General features: G+C 39.5%; 1 protein-coding gene across 6 annotated transcripts in view; it reads left to right on the forward strand.

Moving 5' to 3' along the window:
• Positions 1-25,045, forward strand: part of EIF4E3 (eukaryotic translation initiation factor 4E family member 3) — a 170,496-nt gene that overhangs the window by 61,282 nt on the left and 84,169 nt on the right. For 4 of the 6 annotated variants that reach the window (XM_053930436.2, XM_053930435.1, XM_053930437.2 and 1 more), the window contains 5 exons: positions 6,290-6,384; positions 8,159-8,219; positions 10,838-10,904; positions 14,259-14,414; positions 18,486-20,568. In XM_053930436.2, the coding sequence (XP_053786411.1) occupies positions 6,359-6,384; positions 8,159-8,219; positions 10,838-10,904; positions 14,259-14,414; positions 18,486-18,532 (357 nt within the window). In that variant the 5' untranslated portion in view covers positions 6,290-6,358 and the 3' untranslated portion in view covers positions 18,533-20,568. Of the gene's footprint in view, positions 1-6,289; positions 6,385-8,158; positions 8,220-10,837; positions 10,905-14,258; positions 14,415-18,485; positions 20,569-25,045 lie in introns of those variants that run through there. The other 2 variants (XR_008427562.2, XR_008427561.2) reach the window with 1 other exon arrangement.

Raw genomic sequence — 25,045 nt, forward strand, 5'->3', positions numbered from 1 at the left:
AGTCTGCTGACCCTTTCAGAAGGAGAAGCTTTAAAGGTCAGTATTGATAATGGAGAATGATGGGAAGCTTGGTTCCAAGTACTCATTGCCCTGGACACAGAATGGCAGCTCGGGGTGTGTGGTACCCTGCAGAAGAATAATCTGAAGGGAATCATCTCAGTGAATAGGGGTGGTGGGCATATAGCGAGACAAACTCCACACCAAAAAGAGAGAGAGATATGGACTTGAAGCAAGGTCTACTTCATATTCTGGCAATTGCAGGTTAATAATAACAATATTCTTTATTATCATTTACTTATTCATTACATGTTATGGGGTCAACATTTTTAGTCATGACCCAGTTGTGCAGAAATAGAACAGAAGTAAGGTCACCCATGACTCCCATGTCAGCTGCATGCAGGCCCTGTCATGCATGGGAGGGGTATGGAGAGATCAAATCTTGCAAAGTAAAAGTAATTTAGTCGCTTCAAAGGCAAAACTTAGTCTCTTCTGAAGGAAATGAGAATATACCACTTATCATAAGGATTATTTTGAGCTGAAGGCAATTGAGAAACTTTAGACATAGTTGTTTCTGCCTAAAAGCAAGGCCTAAATTGCCCTGTGTAAAGGAGCCCCTCTTTCTCATCACTTGAGTCTACATAACAAACCTTAGTAAACAGCCTTATTGACCATATATTTCCTGGTCACCCTCTCGGAGTCCAACCCCCTATTATTTTTGTCTAGTCACTTCTTCACAGCATATTACCCTTTGTCAAATGGAATCTGAGTTCAACCAATCCTTTGGGTTTTCTAAGAAGCCCCTTGGGACCTAAAAATATTAGCATCAATAAAGAATCATCTGCCTATGGGCTTTGCCCAGGTAGCAGGCTACATGCTGCTCTGCTCTTTCCCCCAACTTTTCAGGAGCTGGGACTCTGTCCTAGTCTCTCAAAGTTCAAAGCCCACTTAGCTCCCCAGCCGGACCTTGTGTTTCTCTATTGACTCCCTGTATGGTGTGAAATGGCCCTGGACATCCTTCATGTTACCTTCCTGACCATTAGTCCTCAAAACTTAGGCTCTCACTTTAAGTCAAGCCCTTTTGGAATTCACAGCAAAACCCATTTCTGTCTCTGGTAACCAGCTCTTGCAAATCAGAAGCATTTTGTTTTCAGCCTGCTGTGTCTCCTGTGAGTTAAACACATCCATTAAGCTCTTCAGGAGCCTCCTTGGTCTGCTCTTCCCATAAATACCGTTGGTTCAGTTGGTGGGGAGCAAGCCCCAGACAACTAGAACCTGATGAAAGAAAATATTTGTTTAATATTTCAAAATGCTCTCCTGCCTCGTATGCTATAACCCTCATAAGAAATCCTGGACTTTGTGGGTTTTGTTTTGTTTTTTAGGTGTATTTGTGGGTATTTTTGCTTGTTTTACATCTTATTGTCTGTCAACACATGACATCTTTTTTTCTCAAGTATATTCTCTTGCTTTACCTTTCAAACATTCGAGGAGGAAATTTACCAGTTTTTCTGGTAGTGAATGATCATCTCTTCAGCAAAAGACTATCTGGTAGGACATAGTTGCTCCAATTAGAACTGGGGATTTATCAAGTGGCCATTGTTGTCTAAGGAGTTTAACCACACCTTGCTTCCTTGCTTTAGGTTTACCACACACTTTCACTTCGCACCTAATTGAATTATCCGATGAAGTTGTTGTATTGTCCTGTTACACAGAGAGGGAAACTAGGGTTTCAAGGACTGTGTGCCCCATCAAGGTCATCCTGGGAACTTTGGACTTAAATCTAGGCAGACTCCATTGGATTTAAGACTCTATTAAACAACCATATGACCTCAGTTCCTAAACAGAAGAGGTGCCGGAATGATGCTTAAGAACTTACCCATCGTTTGCACAGAGTAGACTCTGTGCAAAGGATGCCCCCTCATGCACTCAGCTCTATTCCCAAAGACTCCTCACAGTGTCCACAAACACTGACTGAGTGAATGATACCCAACTCATACTTCTCCTTGCCCTTGGGTTATTGTTAGGCTTCTGAAAAAGCACTCGACCATCATTAATAAGCATTGTGCATAGTTTTAGCTTTACTACAATCTGTTGTTCGCAAGCCCAAATAGAATTAATTATAAGCCTAATCGCTTTTGAAATCTGTATGATAGGTTCTGTATCTCTAGTAAAGTTTAGGTGTTTCAACAATAACAAAAAAGTGTCACAAGGAAAACAGTTGTGAATTATCAAGCTTACGGTGAAACAGCCCTTCTGCTTGTATGGAGGAAGAGGGTCTGAGGAGCAATGGAGTGCTGGGTTCTTTCCTTGAGCTCTTCCTCCATCACACAAACCTAATAAGTTCGCAACAAGAAAATAGACCAATTAAACGCCACATACTTTTAAAATTGAGCTCTTTTCAATGTCATATTTTATTCCTTTTCATGCACAAATGTACAACCATGTGCTTTATAAGTACATTAAGTCAGAGTTAAGTCTGTTGTTGTATCTTCTCGGGCTGTAGTCTCCTGCTGTCAGATTTGCCAAGACTAACAAAATAAATGTGTGTTTCTGTTTTCAAGAGGAGCTTGTAAAGCTATAAACTGTAATACAATCTTTAGGGTGTTTTCTTAGCTTTGGAACAGGAGAAGCCCCCCACCCTGCCGCCCCCCTCCCCCACCAGGTGCTTATAACAGGAGGTAAAAAATCAGGATTCAAGAATTCTGGTAGGGAATAGGGCAGGTGCTCTGGTGTGGGATGCCCTTCAGGAAACCTGAAGTTTACCTGCACCAAAGTCCTTTTGGTTTTACCTGAGGCAGAAATTTCTGGTTTAGCATAGTCTTGTCTATAAATTCTACATAGGTCATTGCCACAGCATAGTGAGGATCTAAGGCACCACCATGCTTGATGCTAATAAGGGCATCTACTGGTGGGAAAACAGCTTTAAACATTCTTTCATTCTGTGGTTCCATGACTTGGTCCATGGCTTCCAAGGTGGAAGAAAGATGTGCCAAAAACACGGAGTAATATCATCAAAGAAATTAGCCTAGTGGTTAAGAACACAGGTTTTGGAATTAAAATGCCTGGCATCAAATTCTAGTTCTACCCATTCATGTGTGTACCACAGACAGAAGCTGAAATATTGGAGTAATCTCGTTCTTTACACTAAGAGCAAGCCATTTATAGGGTAGAAATTATGAGGGTAGAAAAATAATTTTCTTTCTGCCTTTCTAACTTTGGGCTGGACTAATAAATTGACATGAGACAGATTAATAGGAGAAAAATGACCTAATTTATTATGTATACACATAATAAATTCTTTTGGGGTTCCAAAAGATTATGAGACTCGAGGACCCACTGGGCAGTAGAGGATTACAAGGTCTGTCCAGAAGTTATCCAGCCATGTAATGTGAAAAATAGAGACAGTTATTGAAGAAGATGAAAGATACAAGAAACTTGTACATAGGACAATGACCCCTCAGTCCCCTTCAAAGTAGGTACCTTGGGACCTCACACAGTTCTCCCAGTCACCATCAGCTGCCCCGTCATGTTTTCCTGAATCTCATCGAAGGCGTGAAATGTCTTCCCTTTCAGACGAGACCAGGTGTGTTCAGGGCGGTATGGCCATAGAATCTTCCCTTTCAAAGGTGATTTTAGTTTTGGCAAAAGCCAAAAGTCACAGGGCACCAAATCTGGACTGAGTCACCTGAGTAATTTGATGTGTCACCAAAAAATCCTACATGAGACATGATGCATAAGCAAGCACATTGTTGTGATGAAGCTGCCAAACACCAGTTGCCCACAGCTGCAGCCTTCTGAATCATGCCAGTAGTTTCTGTGGAGAAATGTTCAAGCTTAACACAAAATTTTATACAGACTTGTTGCTCTACTCAGTCATTTTGAATGCGATGGCCACACAGTACACATGCTCACTCAGTGGCGCCTACTGCTCCCATGGATTGTTACAGTGAAGTTGTCATTGTTCACACATGTACATTCCAGTCCACTCGACTTGGCTGCCAGGTTACATCAATGTTGTACAAACCGCTCCCATATATTAACAATGGCTGGACTTTTTGCAGACAGACCTTGTATATTGCCATTCTGGACTAAGGAGAGGGAGCCAGGGCTCTGGGACTTCAAAGAGAAAGCAGACAATTTACTGGTAGGTGAGAAAGAGCAAATGTGGTAAACAAATTCATGCTGGCTGTCCCAGAAACAATGGGAAATAGAAGGGTGTTTAACAAACAGGCTTGTTGTATCTTCCATGTCTGCCACACTTAATTCATATATGCTAAGGTGAATATGCTAAGGCTGCCTTCTTGAAGCAGGTTTTCCTATCTGAATTCTTTTAGGCAGGAAAGGGGAAGACTCAGTGGTTCTTTTCGAGTCTTTTATTCCTTAAAAATAACCAGCATAAAATAATTAGTATCCCTAAAGTCATATTTTGGGGGTGGTAAATGCTGATCCCTTTCCCTAAAGATGGATACTCTTTGAGGACCTGCTCTTTCTACAAATCCATTTTCAGCTATTCCCCACGTTGGTGTTGCTGTAGGCAAGGGATTCAAGGCATCCCTAATTAATAAGTCTACTGGCAGGTAGTTTTTGCCTTCAGTTTTCTTACCGTTTATTGTTGCTGCCCTTGCAATTAATTCAGCTTTAACTTTTACACAAGGCAGACTCGAACAGCCAAACAACTGACAAGGGTCATTAGTCTACAAAGATAAAATCTCATTCCACCAATGCTGCTTTATTCATGACGGATGCTCTGGGACAAGTTGTTCTGATTGTTCTATTGCTTGTGCTGCTCCCTTCAGACCCACCATGAAACACAGACAGTCACCCTCTACTTACCTCACCACATGGAAGGATATTCCTCATTTGTGGTGTAATTCTACTCATGGAATTCATAGCTGAGTGATTCTATATTCCATTCTGAACAACTGGGAAAGATTTTGTTCTTCATAAACACAATTCTTACCTAAATCCTAATGGTCATACCAAACAGTGATGCTTGGACAGGTTAGTCTTCGTGCCTCAATTTTCTTATCTGTAAAACAAGCATAATAATAGTGCCTCCTAATGAGGTTGTCATTAGGACAAATTATATAAACATGTAAACCTTAATAGACCAAAGCCTGGCACTATTACTATTATTGTTATTGCTATTACTCTATTATTTTTATACAGTGCTTCTGCCTACCAGCCACTCTGTGTCTTCATTAGTTCTCGCTGCTATAACAGAATACCATGTGCTGGGTGGCTTAAACAACAAAAATTAATTTCTCACAGTTCTAGAGACTGGAAGTCTGAGGACAGTGGAGGTGCCAGCATGGTCAGGTTCTGGTGAGAGCCCTGTTCCTGATTTGTAGACAGAGCCATTTCCTCATTGTGTCGTCACATGGTGAGGAGAGAGGAGGGTAGCTCTCTTCCTCTTCTCACAGGGATACTCATGCCATCATGGAGCTCCATCCATGTGTCTGATTACCTCCCAAGGCATCGCCTTCTATATGAAGTCACAGTATGAGTTTGAGGAGAACACAAATATGCAGTCCGTATGCCCTGTATCTTGGGCAGCAGAACTGTTGAGTGTTCCTGCTAGGGGAACAAAGGAGGACAGGGCACCTCGGGTGGCTCTTCTCTGCCTCTTCCTTCATACCCCATTGCTTAGTCCAAAGGGGACTCCTTTTAGGCTCAAAAAGAAGCCTGTGTTACAGGAAATATGGTTCAGCACATATATTCAGCACTGCAGGCTTTATTAGATGCAGTCTGTCAGAAAAATCATTAGCAAGATCCTTACCCAGCTTTATATGTTGATACATGGCATAGGAATGCTTGCTTAGTAACCACAGCATTGTGAACCATGGGAATTGGCTTGACTTCATCAAGGAACGTTTTTTATTCTATTATTATATATTTTATTTTAGTATTTTTTAAAATTCTTTTAAAAATGTTTTAAAATTGATTTGAAGGGGGAGAGAGAGAGAAACATTGATTTATTGTTCAACTTATTTATGCATTCATTGGTTGATTTCTTGTATGTGCCCTGACTAGGGATCGAATGAACGCACAACCTTGGTGTATTGAGTAGACATTCTAACCTACCGAGCTACTCTGTCAGGGCTACAAGGAACATTTTTAAATATTAACGTTAAATTTTCTAGTGGAAAATGAGAACACTGAGAAAAATCTATTTTGAATGGATAAGACTTAATGAGATTCTGATTTGTTCTCTAATTCATTAATTTTATAATCTAGTGGCATTATAAAAACCAATACTGGGTATATTAAACAAAGTGTTTTTCTTTTAAAGATATTCTGGAGTGTGTACAATAATATTCCTCCTGTGACTAGCCTGCCTTTGAGATGTAGTTATCATTTAATGAGAGGAGAGAGGCGACCACTTTGGTAAGTGTCTGACATTAACTGGAGGTTAGGGTGGGAGGGAAATGATTGTAACCCTCATTAAATACATGAAGTCATGCTGAATAGGAGCACCAAAGCACTTTTCTCCAGGTGATGCAAGCAGTAATTTTAGCTTTACTTAATTATGAAGTATGCCCCTGCCCACCACCCTATTCACCTTGGGCTCAGGATGGTGCGAAGGTTTCTTGGTGCTCCTCCCCCAGGGCCCCATTCAGTCTTCCACAAATGGGTCGTTACTAGTGCTCTGAAGTACAATTGCAGTCCTCTGTGTGGGGGTTGCATAATTTGGGCTTCTTTCATTAGTTCTATAAGAAACAACCTGAGCAGTTGAGTGGAAAAGCTTATAGGCTAGTGGGGAGCTGAGGGGGACAGATGTAGGATCCATGCCTGTTGTATGGTTGAACTAGATCATGTCACCAAAGACATCTCTCACATGGACCTCAAAAAGTGTGTGGGACTGACTGTGGCCTAGGGTCTGGGTGAGAGTGTGTCCCTCTTTAATAGTTCAGTGCAGTGATGAGGATGGTAGACAGAAAGCCAGTTTGCCTGGGCTGGAGTCCCAGTTAGTAATACCTCCTTATATCATATCCCCCCAACTATTCTAAGTTACAGACTCATGAATAAAATGGAAATGTATTTCAGCTCCTTTGGTAGCAAACAACAGGAACTTAATCCAAGCAAAAAAATGAGAGTTTTGGCCCCTGTAACTGAGAAGTCAGTGGTGGGGCTGATTTCTGACAGACAGGAGTATTCAGATGTTACTAGAAACATGATGCTGTCCGTCAAATTTGCTTTGCTCTACTCTACGTTGGTTTAACTTTCAGGCTCTCCCATTTGAAGTGGAAAAATGGTTCATAGTACCTGTAGTCTTGTACCATACAAGGTTATCCCTGTCAGCATTCACTAGCCCCAGGAAAATACCAGGGCTGGCTCTTATTGGCTCACATGGGTCATCTTTCCATCCTTGGCAGATCACAAACACTAGCAAGAGACAGTATCTGATGGGCAAACCTGGGTCACAAGCCCATGGTTGAAGCTAAGATGTGCCATTACCCCTATCTGAATGGATCTGACATAAGAGTAAGGGATAAGTGGCTCCCTAAAAGGAAATCAGGATACTCTTACCAGAAGAGGAAGCAGATACTAAACAGGAAAACAAAACAAATTCCCACCGAAGGTGTTCAGTCTCCTAATAGACCTAAGAGACAAAGTTGATATGAGAGTCAGATGAGGCAATGCCATTGTCGTGATATTGAAATGTAAGGGGCCTTTACATAGGTGAAGCACTTGTATTAATTTGTCCATTCCAGGTAATCTAGGGAACCGCTCATTACCACCTTCTTGGGGATGAGCACCTCGTGTCCCATTACCTTCCCTGCCCTTGTCACTGAATTCACTTCTGTTTCCAATAAAAGGACTGGGGGAGAGTTTTTTGAATGCTGGTGTTTTGGTTTTTTAAAAGATTTCATTAATTTATTTTCAGAGAGAGGAGAAGGGAGGGAGAAAGGGAGAGAAACATTGATGGGTTACTTCTCGCACACCCCCAACTGGGGACCTGGCCCGCAACCTAAGCACGTGCCCTGACTGGGAATCGAAACAGCACCCCTCTAGTTCGCGAGCCAGCACTCCATCCACTGAACCACACCAGCCAGGGCTTTTTTGTTTGTTTGTTTCTGATGTCATCTGTTGTTAAAGTAAATGTATGTACAGCCGCTTAATTCTTGAGTGTAACTTCAGACCTTGGTCTCTGATCCAGGGAAGAGGAGAGTAATGCAAAGGGTGGCGTATGGAAGATGAAAGTTCCCAAGGATAGCACGGTAGGTTTGTTTTGATCCTTTCCAGGAATTGACTAAGCTTGGGGTTGTTGGTCGCAAATGATGGCATTTTGTACTTTTAAGACAGCCTGTCTGGCCATCTCAGAACAGGACTGGGGATGAGAAATGCTGTTCTGACTGGTGATATTCTGTCTTACACTGTCACCTTGAAAATATGTTAAGGTGCTTCTCTATAGAAGTGATGTATTAGTTTTACTGTGTGAAAGAGCTAAATGCCTATAACTTTTACAGAAGGCTCATTATCTTTATGGTACTCATTTCTTCATCAAGCAATACCTAACATGTTGGTATGTTACAAAGCATGGTTTGTTTTAAGCATGATGTTGGTTTTACAAAGCAAGAAGCAGGCTTTTCCTCCTCCACTAGGGGCAAAGTGGTTCTGAGAATGACCATGGCATTGAGAATGGGGGTGCTGGGGAGGCCTGGATCTCACCATTCTTTGGAGTTTCACATAAGGTTGGTGAGAACCTGGTTAGAGGAATAGCATGGTGGGAGCTGGTTTGCTGTGGTCAAGCCCAAGACACCTCAATTTTCCAGGGGTGGGCATGCTCAAATTTATCATGCTGACTGAAAAATGAATGCTCAGATCTGTTCATAAGCTCTTGGAAACCAAAAGGCTTCTTTGAAAATAGATGAAAGGGCAAATGCTACCCGTTCTCACCTTTTCATGGTTTGTTTCATGTGGATAAACTCAAAGATTTGAACCATTTCCAGAGACCCCTCCAGTTGAGCTGGAGTCATTTTCCTATAAGCACACACCCAAAGATACGGCCAGATTTATTTGTTAAAGATGCAAGCTGTTAGTCAAGATGTGTAACTCCAAGACTTGGCTGTTACATGGCATACATAATAGAAAATGTCAGGGGAGCCAGCAGCCAGTCAGGTAATTAAGGCCTATGAATCCACTCTGTCCCCCTTAAAAAGGAGAGAAAGCAGATAGTGTAAGAGGAGAGAATGTAAGTTTGTATAAATTTCTGTAAGAACAAGTTTTCCTTTTCATGTTATTTTCTGACACTAGACTGAATTCGAGTTGAAACAATCAGGATGCCAACTTTCAGTGAAAAGAGGCTGAAAGACATGTTTGTCCTTTCCTTGTAGGCCCAGTTGGCCACATTCGGTCACAAATAATAACACTTCACATCTGCACAAGCTTTTGCCATCCTGAGCAGTTTGGTGCACACAGCTGTCGACAAGTGGGAATCTGGTGGTCCAACCTTGTCTGAATCCAAAACAGGACAGGAAACTTTCCCTTCCCTAACTTCCTCCCTCCCCCTCAACTTCATCACTAACAGTGTAAGAGACTGATAGTTGGGACAGGTAGGAGAGAGAAGGATGATTTCTAGATGGGAGACACACAGACCAGAAGGGATGGTCTAGGAAAGAGAAAAAACCCTCCTTGAGAGTAAGAGGTCACAATGTTTAACAGCTGTCATCTGGGTTAAAAATTCAGCCAGGCCGCTTTCAGCTCATTGGAATGTAATAATAAACACTATTGTTGTGGTTAAAATGTACTGAGCCTCTGGCATGTAGCAAACATACAGCTATTTATGGAGTGATTGAGTCCTTTGGCTGCAGCCACAGCGCTAAGTCCTTTGAACACATTTGTTGACTGATGTCATGGACTTGAGATCCCTGGGAGGTCAGACCCTCTTATTCTTATTCCCTGTTCGCCTATGGAAACCTGTGTAGAGAGATTAATAACCTGCCTAGGTCACAGATACTAAGCAGCCTGTTGGGATTCAAATCCAATTTTGGGTGAGTTCAGAGCCTGTGACCAGGGCAAGGAAGGTAAATAGGACCGAGAACTATTCAAGAGGGAATAACTAGAAGAACTTTTAGGTCTTCAGTAACTGGTGTGTTGGATGGCATCAGCAGATCTTAAATAGAAGGACTCCATTTTTTCTCACTGGAGGTAGACCAGACCATGTACTGTTTCTTCTGGGGAAATGCATACATATACTCGTGAAGTTTTGTCACTTAACATAAACAGTCTGTCTCAAGTGAATAGAAATTTGCAAGTCTCTAGTATTATTCAATAAGCCAGAAATCTCCTTAAGTGCTCTTTACTTGTGTAACCTTTGAAATACCTTATAAACTGCAAGAAAAACAGAGAAAAGGGTTTTGAAGACAAGGATTTTGCTAATAGCATTCAGCTATAACCAGTTAATATATTTTAAATTAGGGAGAGGTAAAGAAATCAGAAAATTATGTCATTTGAATGCATTTTTCCACAATTATTTGAATTTGATCAGGGGGTTGACTACAAATTAGTTTTGTGACTTAGGACACCAAGGTTTTTGGACACAGAGTTTGTGACTCTGGGTCACTGTGTCTGTCTATCTGTGTAAAGTTACTTGTTGAGCAGCACAACACACACTACTGTTGTGGGTGTTTACACCTGTAATTTGGAGATGGCCTTGGGCTCTGCACATGGGCGTGGGAAGTGCACATGAAGTTGTAGAAAGTGGGACTTAATTTAGCTCCTGGATATAATTGTCTAAAAAAATAAATATATATATATATATATATATATACACATATATATATGTATGTTGTGTTTTTTTGGTTTTGTTTTTTGTTTTTATTCTTTTTCACACCAGTCTACAGTTTGGAAAGAGTTGTTGTTAGCGACTATCGGGGAACAGTTCACAGACTGTGCTGCAGCAGGTAAAGAGCCACGGCTCGCGGCCCGCTCGGGTGTGCTTGGCTTGTGCTTGTCGCTTACAGAAGTTTGTGTGTTTTTTCCTTTTCTTCATGTTTTGAAGTTGTTTATTTTATAACTATGAAGTTACTGTGATTTATTTATGTGATTGTGGCATTTAGTGTTATATGTATATGTACACGTGCATATTTATACATGTGTATATTGTATGTATATACATCTGTGGATATGCATATGTATGTTCCCTCATAACTCATCTTAATAGTATCTATGACCATCTGTCCAAAATAAATAGGTAAAAAGAAAAGAAAATGTGGTATCAATTGGACTCAACACAACTTTTGGTTGGTTTCCTTTTCCAATTCTTCTTGAGGGGAAAGTGCCTTTGGTGTCTCGTGAAGTTTGCAGTTAGGCAGGCACGATCCTTTCTATCCCTGTCAGTCCCTTTCTCCTTCCTCCTGTCCCTCTCTTGGTCCCCTGCTCAAAGGGAGCAATATGTACTTAATGTTATTAGCTGTGACCCCACAATTAAGGCTAAAATATAAGGTCTTCAGGACTTTACTTTGGAGACCATTTTCAAATACTGAGTGAATTTCTGAGAGCCTCTGTGAGTACATTTTTATTTTGCTTTGTTTTTATCATGAAACCACTCAAAGACAGGAATTGAATTGCACGTTTTAAGTTTTGTTTTTCTTGGTCAATTCTTTCTGGGTGGATGCTTCAGAGGTAACATTTAGAATCACATCTTTCCTGTTCAGCTTTGTCATTTATTTATTTATTTGTAAACGAATCAGTATTGACTAATTTGCCCTTAGATACCTTGGCTGGTTGTGACCTTTGGAGCCCCTGCACATCTGGCCAATGCTATGGCAAGTTTCAAATCCATCTCACTAGCAGTTTTGATAATTCTGCTTTTGTTTTACTTTCTTCTTATACTACTTTTTTATTTACTTAAGACAAAACCACGTTAAGGTAAAATTGCCTTAAAAATACAGATTCCTTCTATTTTAATAGGGAGTGGTTAGTAACTTCACAATCTGCAGCCAAAATGTGACCTAGGTATAATTATATGGAAATACCGAAATCCCTGGGAAAGGAAGTTCTCTGTATAAATTATTCCTATTTCCGGAACCAGGGAAAATTATCTAAGTAATAATAAGTTGCCAGGATTCAGTAAAGAGGACCTGTTGTTCTGTGGTTGACTCAGGAAAGGAGAGCACCATTGACTATTAACCATTAGCTTTCCATGAACCTGGCTCTGCCACCTGAAGCAAGTCCGTTCATCCCCCATCTTTAAACAGTGGCTCATCCTGGCTCTAATGTCTTACTTATGCTGCCAATACCCTAAAATAATCAGGGTTTTGCTGTTTGACTCCCTTATAACTGTTACACATTTGCTGATGGATCTGCCCTTGCGTAACTGTTGCAGCCTTTTTACCATGCAGTTTCTGAAAGAACTGTACCAGTAAGCTATGTCCAGTTACCAAAAGCCAAGCCAAACTGAAATATTGACAGTTTGGCATATTCAGCACCCTGTGACCAAAAGTGTAGAAATGGGCAATATCAAAAGATTGGAAAATGCTGATATTTTCCTAAAAGACTGATCTAGTGACTTCATGACCATTCTCGAAAGTGGTAAACTACAAAGCTTCCCTCTTTACTTTGTAACTTTATGTTCACATGAAACTTAACATAACTGAGCTCTAGCAAGTATATTTTAAAGGTGTAAATAAAACAGATGTTTTTATGGACTAAGTTCTTATTGAATGGTCATGGTCATGTACTATTTAATTTTTTGGAAGTTTTTGTTTAAATATGACATATATACAAAAAAGTATACAAGCTACCATGGGTATAGCTTGACAAATATTCGTAAAGTAAACAGATCCCTGTTGCAAGCCTCCATATCAATGAGCGGAATATTGTCAACCCCAGAACCCCTCTTTAACCTCCTGTCCCCCAAATATGGCTGGAAGTCTACTTACAATGTCCGAGGGCTCGTTTTGCCTGTTTTCAAACATTTTTATAAGTGGAATGAACCATTTAGTGCCCAATCATACAAGTTGAGCTGGACCAAATTCATTTAAAAAGGAAAGAAGGAAGCAAGGGAGTGAAGAAAAGAAAGAAGGAGGAAAGAAAATAATTATTTTACTGAAGGTGAATTCCTTTAGTAAATTGGACATGTGCTTATTTAAATTATATCTAAATAATAGAATGTTTAATTTGCAGAAGACAATTGGGAGAACTAATGACATAAATTATTTAGAATTACAAATTTACAGAAATTTAGGCAAAGCCATATTTATTAAAATGACATTTCTAAATGTGATGCTTACTTTTTTCATTTTACTTCTTGGTGCTGGGTATGCAGGTTCAGAGAGCTGGCCCTATGTCATTAATATGTCATAAACAGGTAAACCAGGAGTCAAAAGTCTTTACCCCTATCATTTTGCTGCAAATTAACATACACAAACTGTCTGCAAGGAGAGTACAAAAAAACTGTACTGATCTAGCCACTATTCTCAAATATCTATAAGGTAGCCCCAAATGCAGAATTTAGTTTAGTTTAGTTTAGTTTTGTTTTAAAAGACCTCTCTTAATTAAGATGGATAAATGCTTTAGTGTCCATCCACCGCAGTGCCTTCATAGCAGAGCCACACTTAGAAGGTATTTACTCTTTCTTTACACACAGTGCTAGCAGATGGTCATTGATTCTCTAGCTCACAGTTAAAAAGCCCAAATACGGAACAGCGATGGCTAGCGAGAAGCACTGGAGAGTAGCAGGTATCAATAGGAAAGGAGACAAGCAAACCCCTAAAGGCAGAAAGAACAGCTTGGAATACACAGTCCAGGTCTAGTTAGTGTTGGGGCAGATAGTACTGACCACCCCAGGGTTCATGAACGCTTGGCAGGAAGTCAGGAGAAAACACTTGCTGTTCTTAACGAAGACAGTCAAGCGTCGAGGAAAAGTTCATTTGAGTTCACTTGGCTTTCAGAGGCCAGAGTTAGGCAACTCATTTTAGAAAAAGTCTCATCAAAACAGAGTAAAAAAGAGTCAGAAAGCTTTGGTAACATGTTTAAAGTGGTAATTTACTTACCTCGAAAATTCGTTTGGCTAGAACACTTTGTTTATCTAAGTCCCTGCTTAAGTGTGATGTGATTGTTGAAGCTTCCGCCCAATAACTTGCTTTTTGTCCAACATTTCTCCTTAGAAACAAGTATTTATTATGGGTTCTCTTGTGCCACCTTCTTTTTATCACCTTATTTATAACTTACAGATTAAATAATAAGTGCTTAATAAACAATGCAGGCAGACTTGAAATTGTCACTCATTTCTTTTTTTTCTGCCTTCCCCTTAGATGACGAAGTAATAGGAGTCAGCGTCAGCGTTCGGGACCGAGACGACGTGGTCCAAGTTTGGAACGTAAATGCCTCTTTAGTGGGTGAAGCTACCGTTTTAGAAAAGATTTATGAACTTCTGCCCCACATATCTTTTAAAGCAGTATTTTATAAACGTAAGTGCTTCATTTCAGTTATTACTTTCTAGATAATTGGATCATACTTTTAAAAATAGAAACTGTGTTGCAAATGAGGTGAAGGCAGAATCACTTGAAACTCTAAAATCCAGAAAATATTTCAATAAAATACATTTAAGTGTTTAAAAAAAAGTTTAGTCTCAAATTAGAATGAGATTTAATTGTTGCCTAAGTGCATGGATCGGAAAATGAGATACATGTTGTATTTATCATTTCAAAAATTTAAAACTGATCTTAAATTTGTCATTCTCAGAAAAAAATTACCTTGTATTTGAAGCAACAATAACAAAAATGTTACTATATGAGCGGGAACGTAGAAACTCAATCATGCCTTCACAAACAGGACTTTATGTTATGTTTATATAACATCTCTCTTTGTGGAGGAACTCTTCTGAGCACAGCGGTGATTAAATGTTCTGCTGAAATGCTAATGCTTCCTCATTACGGGTGACTGTGACACAGAACTGAAGGAGAACTTGGGCACAGTGGTGGCCTGTTAAAAGTATGAATAGGTGTGTGGACCTATTGTTTCCATCATGATTCATGTTCATTGCTTTTGTGTGCTCTTTTGAAAAAGTCATTTTTGTCATAATGAAAACAGCTTAGTGTTATTAAGCCAGTGTTTGGTAGATCAGACTTCAGGTTACACTTTCAACAATGAAATAGAGAGGAGCTTTGGCAGCCACACACACATAGGACAAATTCCCTGTTTCCCAAACTGGTCTAAGAGTCGGTAACCCAGTTTTCTTTCACTGCTGTATTTCATTGAATCTAAAATGCCCTTGATAGTAAGTATTTTTTTAGTAATAATACTAAAAAAGAACACTACAAGGCTCCCAGTTAAACTATGATAGGTTGACTTCAGGGGTGCCAGTGCGGGGTGTGTATCTTAGAATTGCTGAAATAGACTTCATTTACCATTTCACTTTTCTCAGGCCCTTGGCTAAAGTGAGGGGGGAAAAATCAAATTTTATTTCATGATTGTCTTAGCATGATGGAGAATATTAAAACTAAGTCCTCTCTCTAAGAAATCACACAATCACGCCAAGTGATTAGGATTTTAGCAGTGAGACTCGGCTGGTGCTGCAGATATTCAGGAGGTCCTTAAGGTTCTACATTTTAGATGGCAATTTAAATAAGAGACAAAGATGGCACGGCAGAAGTTGGTTATTGGCTCTTAGTCTGGAAATTGCACATTTGTAGGTAGAATTTTCATTCCTTAGGGAGAACATTAATGGTATTTTCAACCCAGATATTAATTTCTTCCTTCTACTCCACAAGACTAGCCACAGCCAAAAGTCTCTGGAAGGAAGTGTGGTTTTTTGCCAGTTATGAACTGGGCCAAAACATTCTTTACCACCTTTGAACCTGCTCCACATTTCACTCAAAAGAGGAGAAAAACAGTTTGGAATTATTAAGTCAGGCACTCTGGATTTTTTCCCCACTTCAACAGTGTGACCTTGAGCAAGTCACAACTTCTTACCTTTTACTTTCTCATCTACATAGTGAGGAGGTTGGTCTTAAATGATCTCCAAGGTCCCTTCTGCTTCAAAATTGTATGATTGCATTTCCAGGTAACATGTTGGTTGGCAGCAGTTTTGACGTGATATGAGTGTTTCATTAGGTGATTAGCACACAGAGTGCTTAGGCTGGTTTTTAGGACATCGGGCAAGACTAAACAAGGATGAGCCTCTGCTCAGCTTTTGTGATGGGCAAGGGGGCTTGGGGGAGCCAAACAGAAGTGGAAAGTTGTAGCTTAGCCAGTGAATGAAGCTGAATAGACACCCTAAGACAGATTTCATCATGAAGTTTGTGGGTAATGCAGAACTGGCTACGGGCCTCAGTAGAAATCCATATTTTAATGGCATAAATTAACATTTAAAAATTCAAAGATTATTCAAATAAAAATTTTAATTGGATAAAAAGAAGCAATTCTCTTTATTTTATATAAAGCAGGCAGTCCTTTACTCAGTAGGGTTATGTACCACATGCTGCAGAACTGATTTGGAAAACTGGGGTTTGGGCAGAAATCTTATTCACAGCACGATAAGGAACAGTTGTAGGATGAGGTAAGTTAGAAATGGCCAGTTGCATGCTTTCACTCTGTCTTGTTCCTAGGACTCTGGTCTAAGTATTCATTCACAGAGTGCAGAGCCAGGAGGCACAGCAGGTTCTCCGGCAGGGTGGATGAGGATTGGGCTGTTGATATGATTTGGATAAAGATTGGTTATTTGACCAAGAAACTCCCAATGTACAGAAACCCCTCTTCCCAAATTCTGTTAGGTTATTCAGAACAGCTGAATGACAAATGTCTTTTTTGATGTGACAGTTGTTTAGAGCAGAGGTTGACAAACTGTGAACCGCAAGCCAAATCTGCCCCCTCTTTGCCTGTTCTGTATGGGCTGCAGCTAGAATGGTTTTCACTTATGTGTGTAAGGTGTGTGGGCACTTAGCAATGGCCATTTGTGTACATATCGTCTATGGCTGCTTCATGTTACCGTGGCACAGTTAGTAACGGCACAGGGACCCTATGGCCCACAGTGTCTGAAATACTTACTCTCTGCCCCTTTCCAGAGTAAGTTTGCTGAGTCCTGGATTAGAGCATTTCTATATTCCCTCCAAGGCTCACCTGGGAAACAGAGTTCCTTTTGCTTCCCAGACTCTCCCTAGAATGCTCTCTTATGCTATCTCCACAACCCATCCGCCATAGCACCTCAGTGTCCCTCACACTTAGGAGTAATGCAGTCTTTGGCTAGTTTCTATCCATGGATTTTTTACTGTTCGTAGGGGAGCGTTTCTGTGAGGTCATGGCTTCCCCATGTGACCAGCAGCACTGTGTATATTTTTGCAGAGCAGACCAGGTTTTCTTTGGTGTCTGCCCTGAAAAATCTTCCTTTAAAAAACATTTTAAAAGAGCATAAAAAGGGAAATATTTATAAAGTTCCCCTTGTGAAAAATGTTCAATTAAATTAATTTGGATTACAGTCCACTCTTAGGTTACTTATGGGGTGCTTCTCCCAATGTTTTATCCAAGTGAAGAGAGACGGTGGGGTGAACATCCAGGATGATTCTGAAGGGAAGATGGCCCCATTCCCCCCACCCAACTAGTCTGAAGAATTTAGTCCATATTAAAACCTAAGAGAATTGGGAGGGGTTTCAGAGGTGAAATAGGCCAGTCCACCTGTGCCCTAGGACATCACTGCTGATGGTGTAGGGAGTAGGGGGTAAAGCTCAGGGGATCTTGAGTTGCCTTTGGTTTTACCGGACCCAAGCCACAGAGACTTTTCCATTTGAGAGAAGAGAAGCTGCCCTTGTTTCATGGTGATGGTTAACCAAATCCAGAAAGTAGATCTTCAATCTTGGCCCTTTGCCTTGGAGGAAATATTATGTATTTCATAGGTCTCTCATTTCCCACATCCAGGTTTTTAAAAATTTTAAGACTTTGAAAAACGTTTTTGGTAATTTTTTATTCTAGAGTTTTTAAATTGTAATTTTGCAAGCTGGACAATAGAGATGGGAGGGGGGAAAACATGCTTGGGAAAGATAAAAGACCTACCAATTTTATGAAACTTCATTTCCCACTGAGGGTGTTCAGAGATGGGGAGACATAACTGCTAGCACCCTTGTGTTGTTCTTTATTTTGTTTTATTTTTGTTCTATTTTATTTTTAAAAATAGACTTGTGAATGGCCCTGTCTTGGGTGGCATGAGGTCCCTCCCCACTCATGCATTCCCGGGGGGCGCATTTTCCCCACAGCATTTGTTCAGAGCCCAACGCATTCTCTTCATCCGCTTGTCGGGTTACTCATCCTTTCCAGCACAGCAAAAGGAATAGGCAGCGTGCCCATTGCTTATTTATTCCTTTTTAATTTTCATTATTACATTTTTCAGGAAATGCACACCTTAGCTAACAGTTACTAGCACAAAAAGTTACTTGAGTTCTTGCCAACATTTGGGGAAACTGAATGAGATGCCTTAGAGAAAGGTTGCCCCATCCTTTGCTTAAAGTTTTCTTTCCTTTTTTTCTTTTTTGTTTTTTTCTGTTCTTTAGCCCATGAAGAGCATCATGCTTTTGAAGGTGGACGTGGAAAACACTAATTGCACTCTGTAAAGAATTCTTTGTCCTTTGCTGATTGGTTTTGGAAACGGTCTTAACAGGAGGGAGAGTGAAGAGAAGACTTGCCGAAGTCCGATGCTGGTCCATTTAGCGTGGGTTTCTGTCCTTGCAGATTGGGCAATTAGGACTCAAAGTGGCAGGTGGGGTGGTGGGAGACTGTGGGTGTCATGTTGCTTGCCTTTTTTTTTTTTTTTTTTGCTTTCTAATTTCTGTGTTCTCTTTACTCTAATTTTTCCCCCTCTTAAATTCCTTATTTTGTGTAATTATTGTTTTGTACACTCTCCTTTCATTGAGGCACAGAAGTCAGTTTTCTTTTAAGTAGCTGTACTGTACCTAGTTAATGAGAATATGCGTAATTGTGACAGGACTGCTTTTGAAAACCATGCTGCACTTGCAGGAAAACCAGCTGGTGAAACCTGTCTTGATTATTTGTCGTGACACACTCCTACGTACTATGCACTGGGCATTGCTTTTTCTGTCCTAGAGAAAAGAAAACCATACTTAATCAGATTTTGCACTGACAGCACACATATCTTTTATTTTTTATTTTTAAAACTTATTTTTTAGTTATAAAAGAAAAATAATTGCAGGGTTGCCTAATATGAAAACTATAATCAGAGTTGAGTATGAAGATACAAATCAAACTCTAGGTTTGGATTCCATGAACATATTTCTAACCAGATTTTCAGTTTGGCCCTTTCAAGGGAAGATTTAGAATGATAATAAGGGATTTCAACAAATAAGAAACCTTATACTTCTGATTTAAAGAGAAGGGAATACTTTAATTATTTGAATTAAGCTTCTTCCAAATTTTGGATGTGTGTGCCTACTTAGGGCTTTCCACATCAATTTGACACATTTTGTTAAATGACCCCCTTTCCTGCTCACAATGTATGTCATATCCAGTAATCAGTAGCCCTGCAAAATGGGCAGCCATTTTCATTTAGGGGCAGGAAGTTAAATCTCCTTTCCAGGATGAATGTGAACATTCACCAAGTTGAACTTGGAGTGAATTCTGTTAACATTAATTTTTGGAATTGTTAATAAAAATTATATTATGTTACCAAAGAAATACTGGTTTTAGTATAAGGAACTGGCCACCCTTGGGAACACTGAGACTTGTTCCTTGACCCTGCTGTTTTTCCTGCTGCTCCCACCTGGAAGAGATGGGTCCTTTGAAGACACCACCTCCTGCTGGTGTTTTTGGAGTCAGGTTTGCTCATGCATGTGTATACATTTTACAGAAGGGCCAAGTGCTCAGAACTACACTGAACCCAGAATTTTTAATTCCTCTCGTACAGGGGTGTCAAATTCATTTTCACTGGGGGCCACATCAGCCTCGCGGTTGCCTTCAAAGGGCCGAAAGAATTTTGGGACTATATAGATGTCACTACTCCTTAACTGTTAAGGAGTTGAAATTACCTGTGGCCCCCTGTAAAAATGAGTTCGACACCCCTGCATCTAGTAGTATTGACCAGCAGAGAGATACAGAGGTACTTCAAGCCTCCAACCTGTGTTTGTAAATAAAATTCTTCAAACATTTGAAAGAAATTTCAAAATATCTATTTATAAAAGTTGTGCCCTTCACTTGTATTACTAACCACATTTACCATAATAACAATGATCATAGTTTTTTACAAAAATGCTTTGTTTCTAAACTCGAGTTTCTTCAGTGATTTTAAAGTGAGGTATAAGGATATCAGACCCATTTTTCAAAAGCCTGGAACTTGTTTCTTTAAACATTGTACTAACATCCAATTTGTTTTTGTTATTCATGAAAGAGTTAAAAATTATTCTGCACTTGAATTAAAATTCTTATTTATAGTATTTTTCTGATAGATTAGAAAAGGCATGTAATTATCTTCATTGTAATTGTCATATATACTTCCATAAGTAAATGGATTTTTGAAGTATTTTTATTTTTGAACTTTATTTAAAAGCATTGTGATGACATGTTCAACTTTTGCATGTATGTAGCTATTGAAGTAAAATAAAATAAATAGGAATGTCAGGCTCACATTAATGTTTTCTAATTTATATTGTTTATGATCTTGAAACATGGCTTAACACACAAAGTAGATTTTTATCCCAGAGGACTTGTGCTCCTATTTCTGACCCTGTGGAAAACAACAACCGTGAGAAGGATTTAATTTGTTTAAGTTAAGAACCTAGAATCTAAATTACTTTAAGAGAGGATTTTGTCAGATTTTGCTTTTGAACTTGCTTTAATTGAATATTTAGTTCATAGAGATGTTGTATGAGCTAAACTAATTTAATCCATTTTATAACCTCTCATTACCTACCTGGATTAAATAATCCAGTACTCTTCTGAGACACAAGGAGTATTTTGTGGGCCATGTGACTGTCATGGTAGGGTGGTGCGCCCATCTCAGCTGATGCGGGGGAGAGTGAGACCTGTCAGTAGAATCCTGGGTTTTTTTCCCAGCCAGCCCCTTGCAGGTACAGCTTGAACTCTCCACACAGATACAGAAGCCAAAGAGCTCACTTTCTTGCCTTGTAATTCCTCAGAGGCTGGGATGCAGAGCCAGGGACTGTGAGACCAATATGTGTTTCACTTCCCATTATTCCCTAGGTTGTGAGAGCTTAGAGGCTTAACTGTTTATGTTAAGAAAGTACACTTGTTAAATAAGATCGAATAATACTCATTGAAGGTAACTTGTCTATATTTGAATTTTCTTTTGGAAGTACTCCCAAAGTGCTGACTCTCTTAGTTAAAGATTGCATTTCCTTAAATGCCTGCCACTTTTCTACATTTCTGAAATGAGGGGAGAGTTTACAGTGAACATACATATTTAATATAATGTGACTGTTAAATTTATGGTACAACTGATGGGGGAAAAACCTAAAAACTTTAAAGGAGTTTAACTTGAGTGTAACCTTCGCAACTTTCTTCTTTTTGTTAGCTTGTCTGTCTCATGCACGTAGGTACAAGACTTTATAGTTGAAAGAAGCTTTGAATAAAATTGGCTCCACTAGGCATAATGTACAATCTACCCACAGAACCTTCACTAAATCTATCCTTTGTGTAAGGACATTGGGCTAACAAGTGACAGAGCTGGACACTGAAGTCTGCAGGCTGCATCCAGTCTGTGAGTCCTTAAACCAAGGGTACACAAAGTCTGGCAACACAACCCCCCAACAGGTCACCCTGTCAAACACTAACTGTCTGATCCAGTCTGGCCACTGAGAAGACTGCATGCACAATCGGACTTCCTTGTTACAAACAGTCCTTTTTTGTCCCTCTCACTCTGCAGTGCTATTAACAGTGAGGTGTTTGAAAGTGGCTTGATTGTGACAGGACACGGGTGTTGCTGCCAGGGCCCCACCTGTAGACTTACACAAAGTTGACAACATTTGGAGCGATCACATGGTGGCGCTGCCTTCCAGCCAGTAATTTGGTTCAGCAGCATAATTTATTCAGCTATGTTTGTGTAATTATTTTAAAAGTCTGTTGCATTTTGCTCTTAGTGATTTTATAAAAGTAGATATTACAAATGGAAGTTCAGCTCTCCTATACCAAATAAAATACATCGAGATAGAATTCTCCACATGTACTTTAAAATATCTCAAATCTTAGGCTCTCATTGAGCCTTTAAGCAGTTATGAAGAGAAAGAATGAAATAAAGTAACATATAGGAAATACTTCCTCAAACATTGTGCCCAAAGGGAGAAGTAAAATTGCAGTTTGATTCTTTTAGCTTTCTGAATATGGAACTCCGTTTTTAAAAATATGCCTATTGTTTACTTTTTGTATATTCTATATTTCTATAAGATTTCACTTATTAGAAATAAAAGTAGAGGACTGCCTGTAGTAGTTTATTTCTTAAAAGAATATATTCAGATCAATTAAAAGTTACCTAAGAGTTTGGTGACTCGGGATTTAGAAAGCCTGGGTTTTTCTCAACGGCTGAGAGGAGTCAGAAGGTGAAGAGGAAAAAGATAGGAAGCAAGGTGCAGGAAAAGCCCCTGGGAACCTATGCTCCAGTGTAGTAATTAGAGTGGGTTCTTCCTCTACTTCTCCCATGAGGGAAAAAACCCAAAATAGGCTTCTTACACATCTGACTTATATTGTTCTGTTTGTACTTTCTATTATTTTTATGTCACATGAAAATCTAAGAACACATGACTTAGGCTGAAAGCCGCCCTCTGCTGTTGTATGGACACTTTCATTTTGCTGGCGGGACACCATTTTTAAAAGAAGACTCACAGACTCTTAAAATTTTAGAGTGGAAGGGACCTTCGAGATCATCTGTCAGTGCTTCTCACCCCTTCACATGCAGAATAATCACTGGGTACTGACTCAATATGCAGATTTCTCAGCTTCAACCTAAGAACTGATTATTCAGTGTCGGGGGGGGGGTGGCGGGGAGTGTTACATGTGGACCTGCCTTTTCAGCCAGCTCCCCAGTGATGCTATTATGGATGGTTCTCAGACCTCATTTTGAGAATCCCTGATTATATCCAACCCTCACACGGACAAATGAGGAAATCCTCCCTGTCCCCAGCTCGCTCTGGTGACCTGATTGGAATGTATAATGCCAGCAGCGTTAGGAAGGCCAGAGAAAGCCATTCTTACTGAGACTTGAGCTGATGCTCGTAAATAGGTACTTTAAATACCACACTTTATGGCTAGGGCCACAAGCAGTGACAGGTAGCCCATCTCTGCAAGTCCATGCATAAAACCTTTCATACAGAGTGGTAGCTTTTCTCAGCCTGTTAAGAGGACAGAAATTAATGTTCAGAAAAAGTAGTTACTCCATATGTGCAGTAGATGCTTTCCTGTAACGTCTTATGGCATCTTGGGTTCAGCATCATTGAACAACATTAAATGAACGTTACAGAGCTATAAAATTGCATGTAAAATAATGCAAAACTGTTCAAATGACTATCAAAGTAGCCTGGGAGTGAATTTCTACTAAAATTAATTGTCACTCGTAGATGTAACTTAGCAAAGCTCTTACTAAACTGGAGGGATTCTTTAATACATGGAAGTGTCAAAAAAAAATCAAATAACTATTCCCTAAACTGTGTGAATGATAAGCAAAGTCATTGTGTGTCAGTATTTTCCTGTTCATCGTTGCCGTGAAATCTAGATTGCCATTGCATATCTGTGTGTTGAATGTCCCTTACTAGAATATCCCCTGAAAATAGCCTTCTGGATATTCTATGCTCTTGTGTCCTTCAGAAGTCATGAGGTTGAAGGAATCTGTGTTAAATGTTGTGGTTGCTGACTGAAAAAAGTTATCGACTCATTTAATGAAATGCCAGATTTTGTTATGAAAATTTCAACTTGTAATGTTCAAGTCAGAGGATTTGTCTTAAGCTTGTATTTTGGAGCAAGTGTTTATTTGGGAATTATTAAACTAGCAACCTTGTGTTATAGAAATTAGTATGAAGTAAATGAGTACTTCTGAGTTTTCCAAAGAAAATTAGTAGCTCTTGTCTTTTTCACATATGAAAAGGCAACTTGTATTAAAGGTTTAAGAAGGTGAAAACTTAATTTTAGCATTTTACATTTTATAATAAGTGGAGAATATTAGGGAACTTTGGGCATTTTAATAAACTTACAGGGGTTCTCTCCTTAAGTAGAGCTCTTAATTTTGCAAGTCTACATTAAATTCCTCCCAAATTTCTCAGACTTTAATCAGGTAATAAGGCTTACAATCACTGTATGGTATTATAACAAGTTTTAACTATTTTTTCATTAACCGTTTAATAACAAGTCACCATCCCTTTGCATGTATCCTCACTGAGATTTCAGTTTCATTTAAATTATGACAAAGGAATTTCAGAGCTTAAACTTGTGAGCACACTTTAGTTTGCACCATTTGCTCAAATTTAAAATCTTATTAGTTGCCTTCAAAATTATTCATTCTTGCGAACTGTCTTACCTGCGTAATTTGAAGCCAGTTTATTGGCCTTATGTTTTGGATCTGCGGTGGTCCCCTCCCCCAGCTGTATGTACCATCTGTGCCCTGTGCAGTGGGCCCCTTGCGCATATGGCTCCAAGCTGGTGGAATTTCCCCTTTGATCTGGCTTCATCCAGTGATTTGCTCAGGATTTTTAAGGTCAGAATGAAAACTTTTCTGTTCCAGTTATTTTTTGTTTTATATTGTGTGTTGTGTTTGATGTTCAGATACATGTGAAAGTTGCTTCTATAAGTCAGTAATTTTTATTCCAGCCTTTTTGCAGCTATAAGGTAAGACTAGGCTATACTTTTCTTACTTGAGAATGCAGTGATTTATGTGTATCGTGGAAATGTTTAGATTTTTCATGCAAAAGTTCGTGCACTTTTCTGATTTGGGACTACCAATATATTGCCATGAATTTGTGTTCCTTCCTTGTTGAAGTTAAAACTTTGTGGGGTTTAAGTGTTCATGAATTCGTAGAATTTAATCTTTTCTAATCTAGCGCCAGTAATTCTCAATCTGTAACTGGGTTTTATAGTATAGAACTGTCATTCTCCTCTCTTG

This window comes from Desmodus rotundus, chromosome 8, assembly GCF_022682495.2.
Source record: "Desmodus rotundus isolate HL8 chromosome 8, HLdesRot8A.1, whole genome shotgun sequence".
In the NCBI taxonomy this organism is placed as follows: domain Eukaryota; kingdom Metazoa; phylum Chordata; class Mammalia; order Chiroptera; family Phyllostomidae; genus Desmodus; species Desmodus rotundus.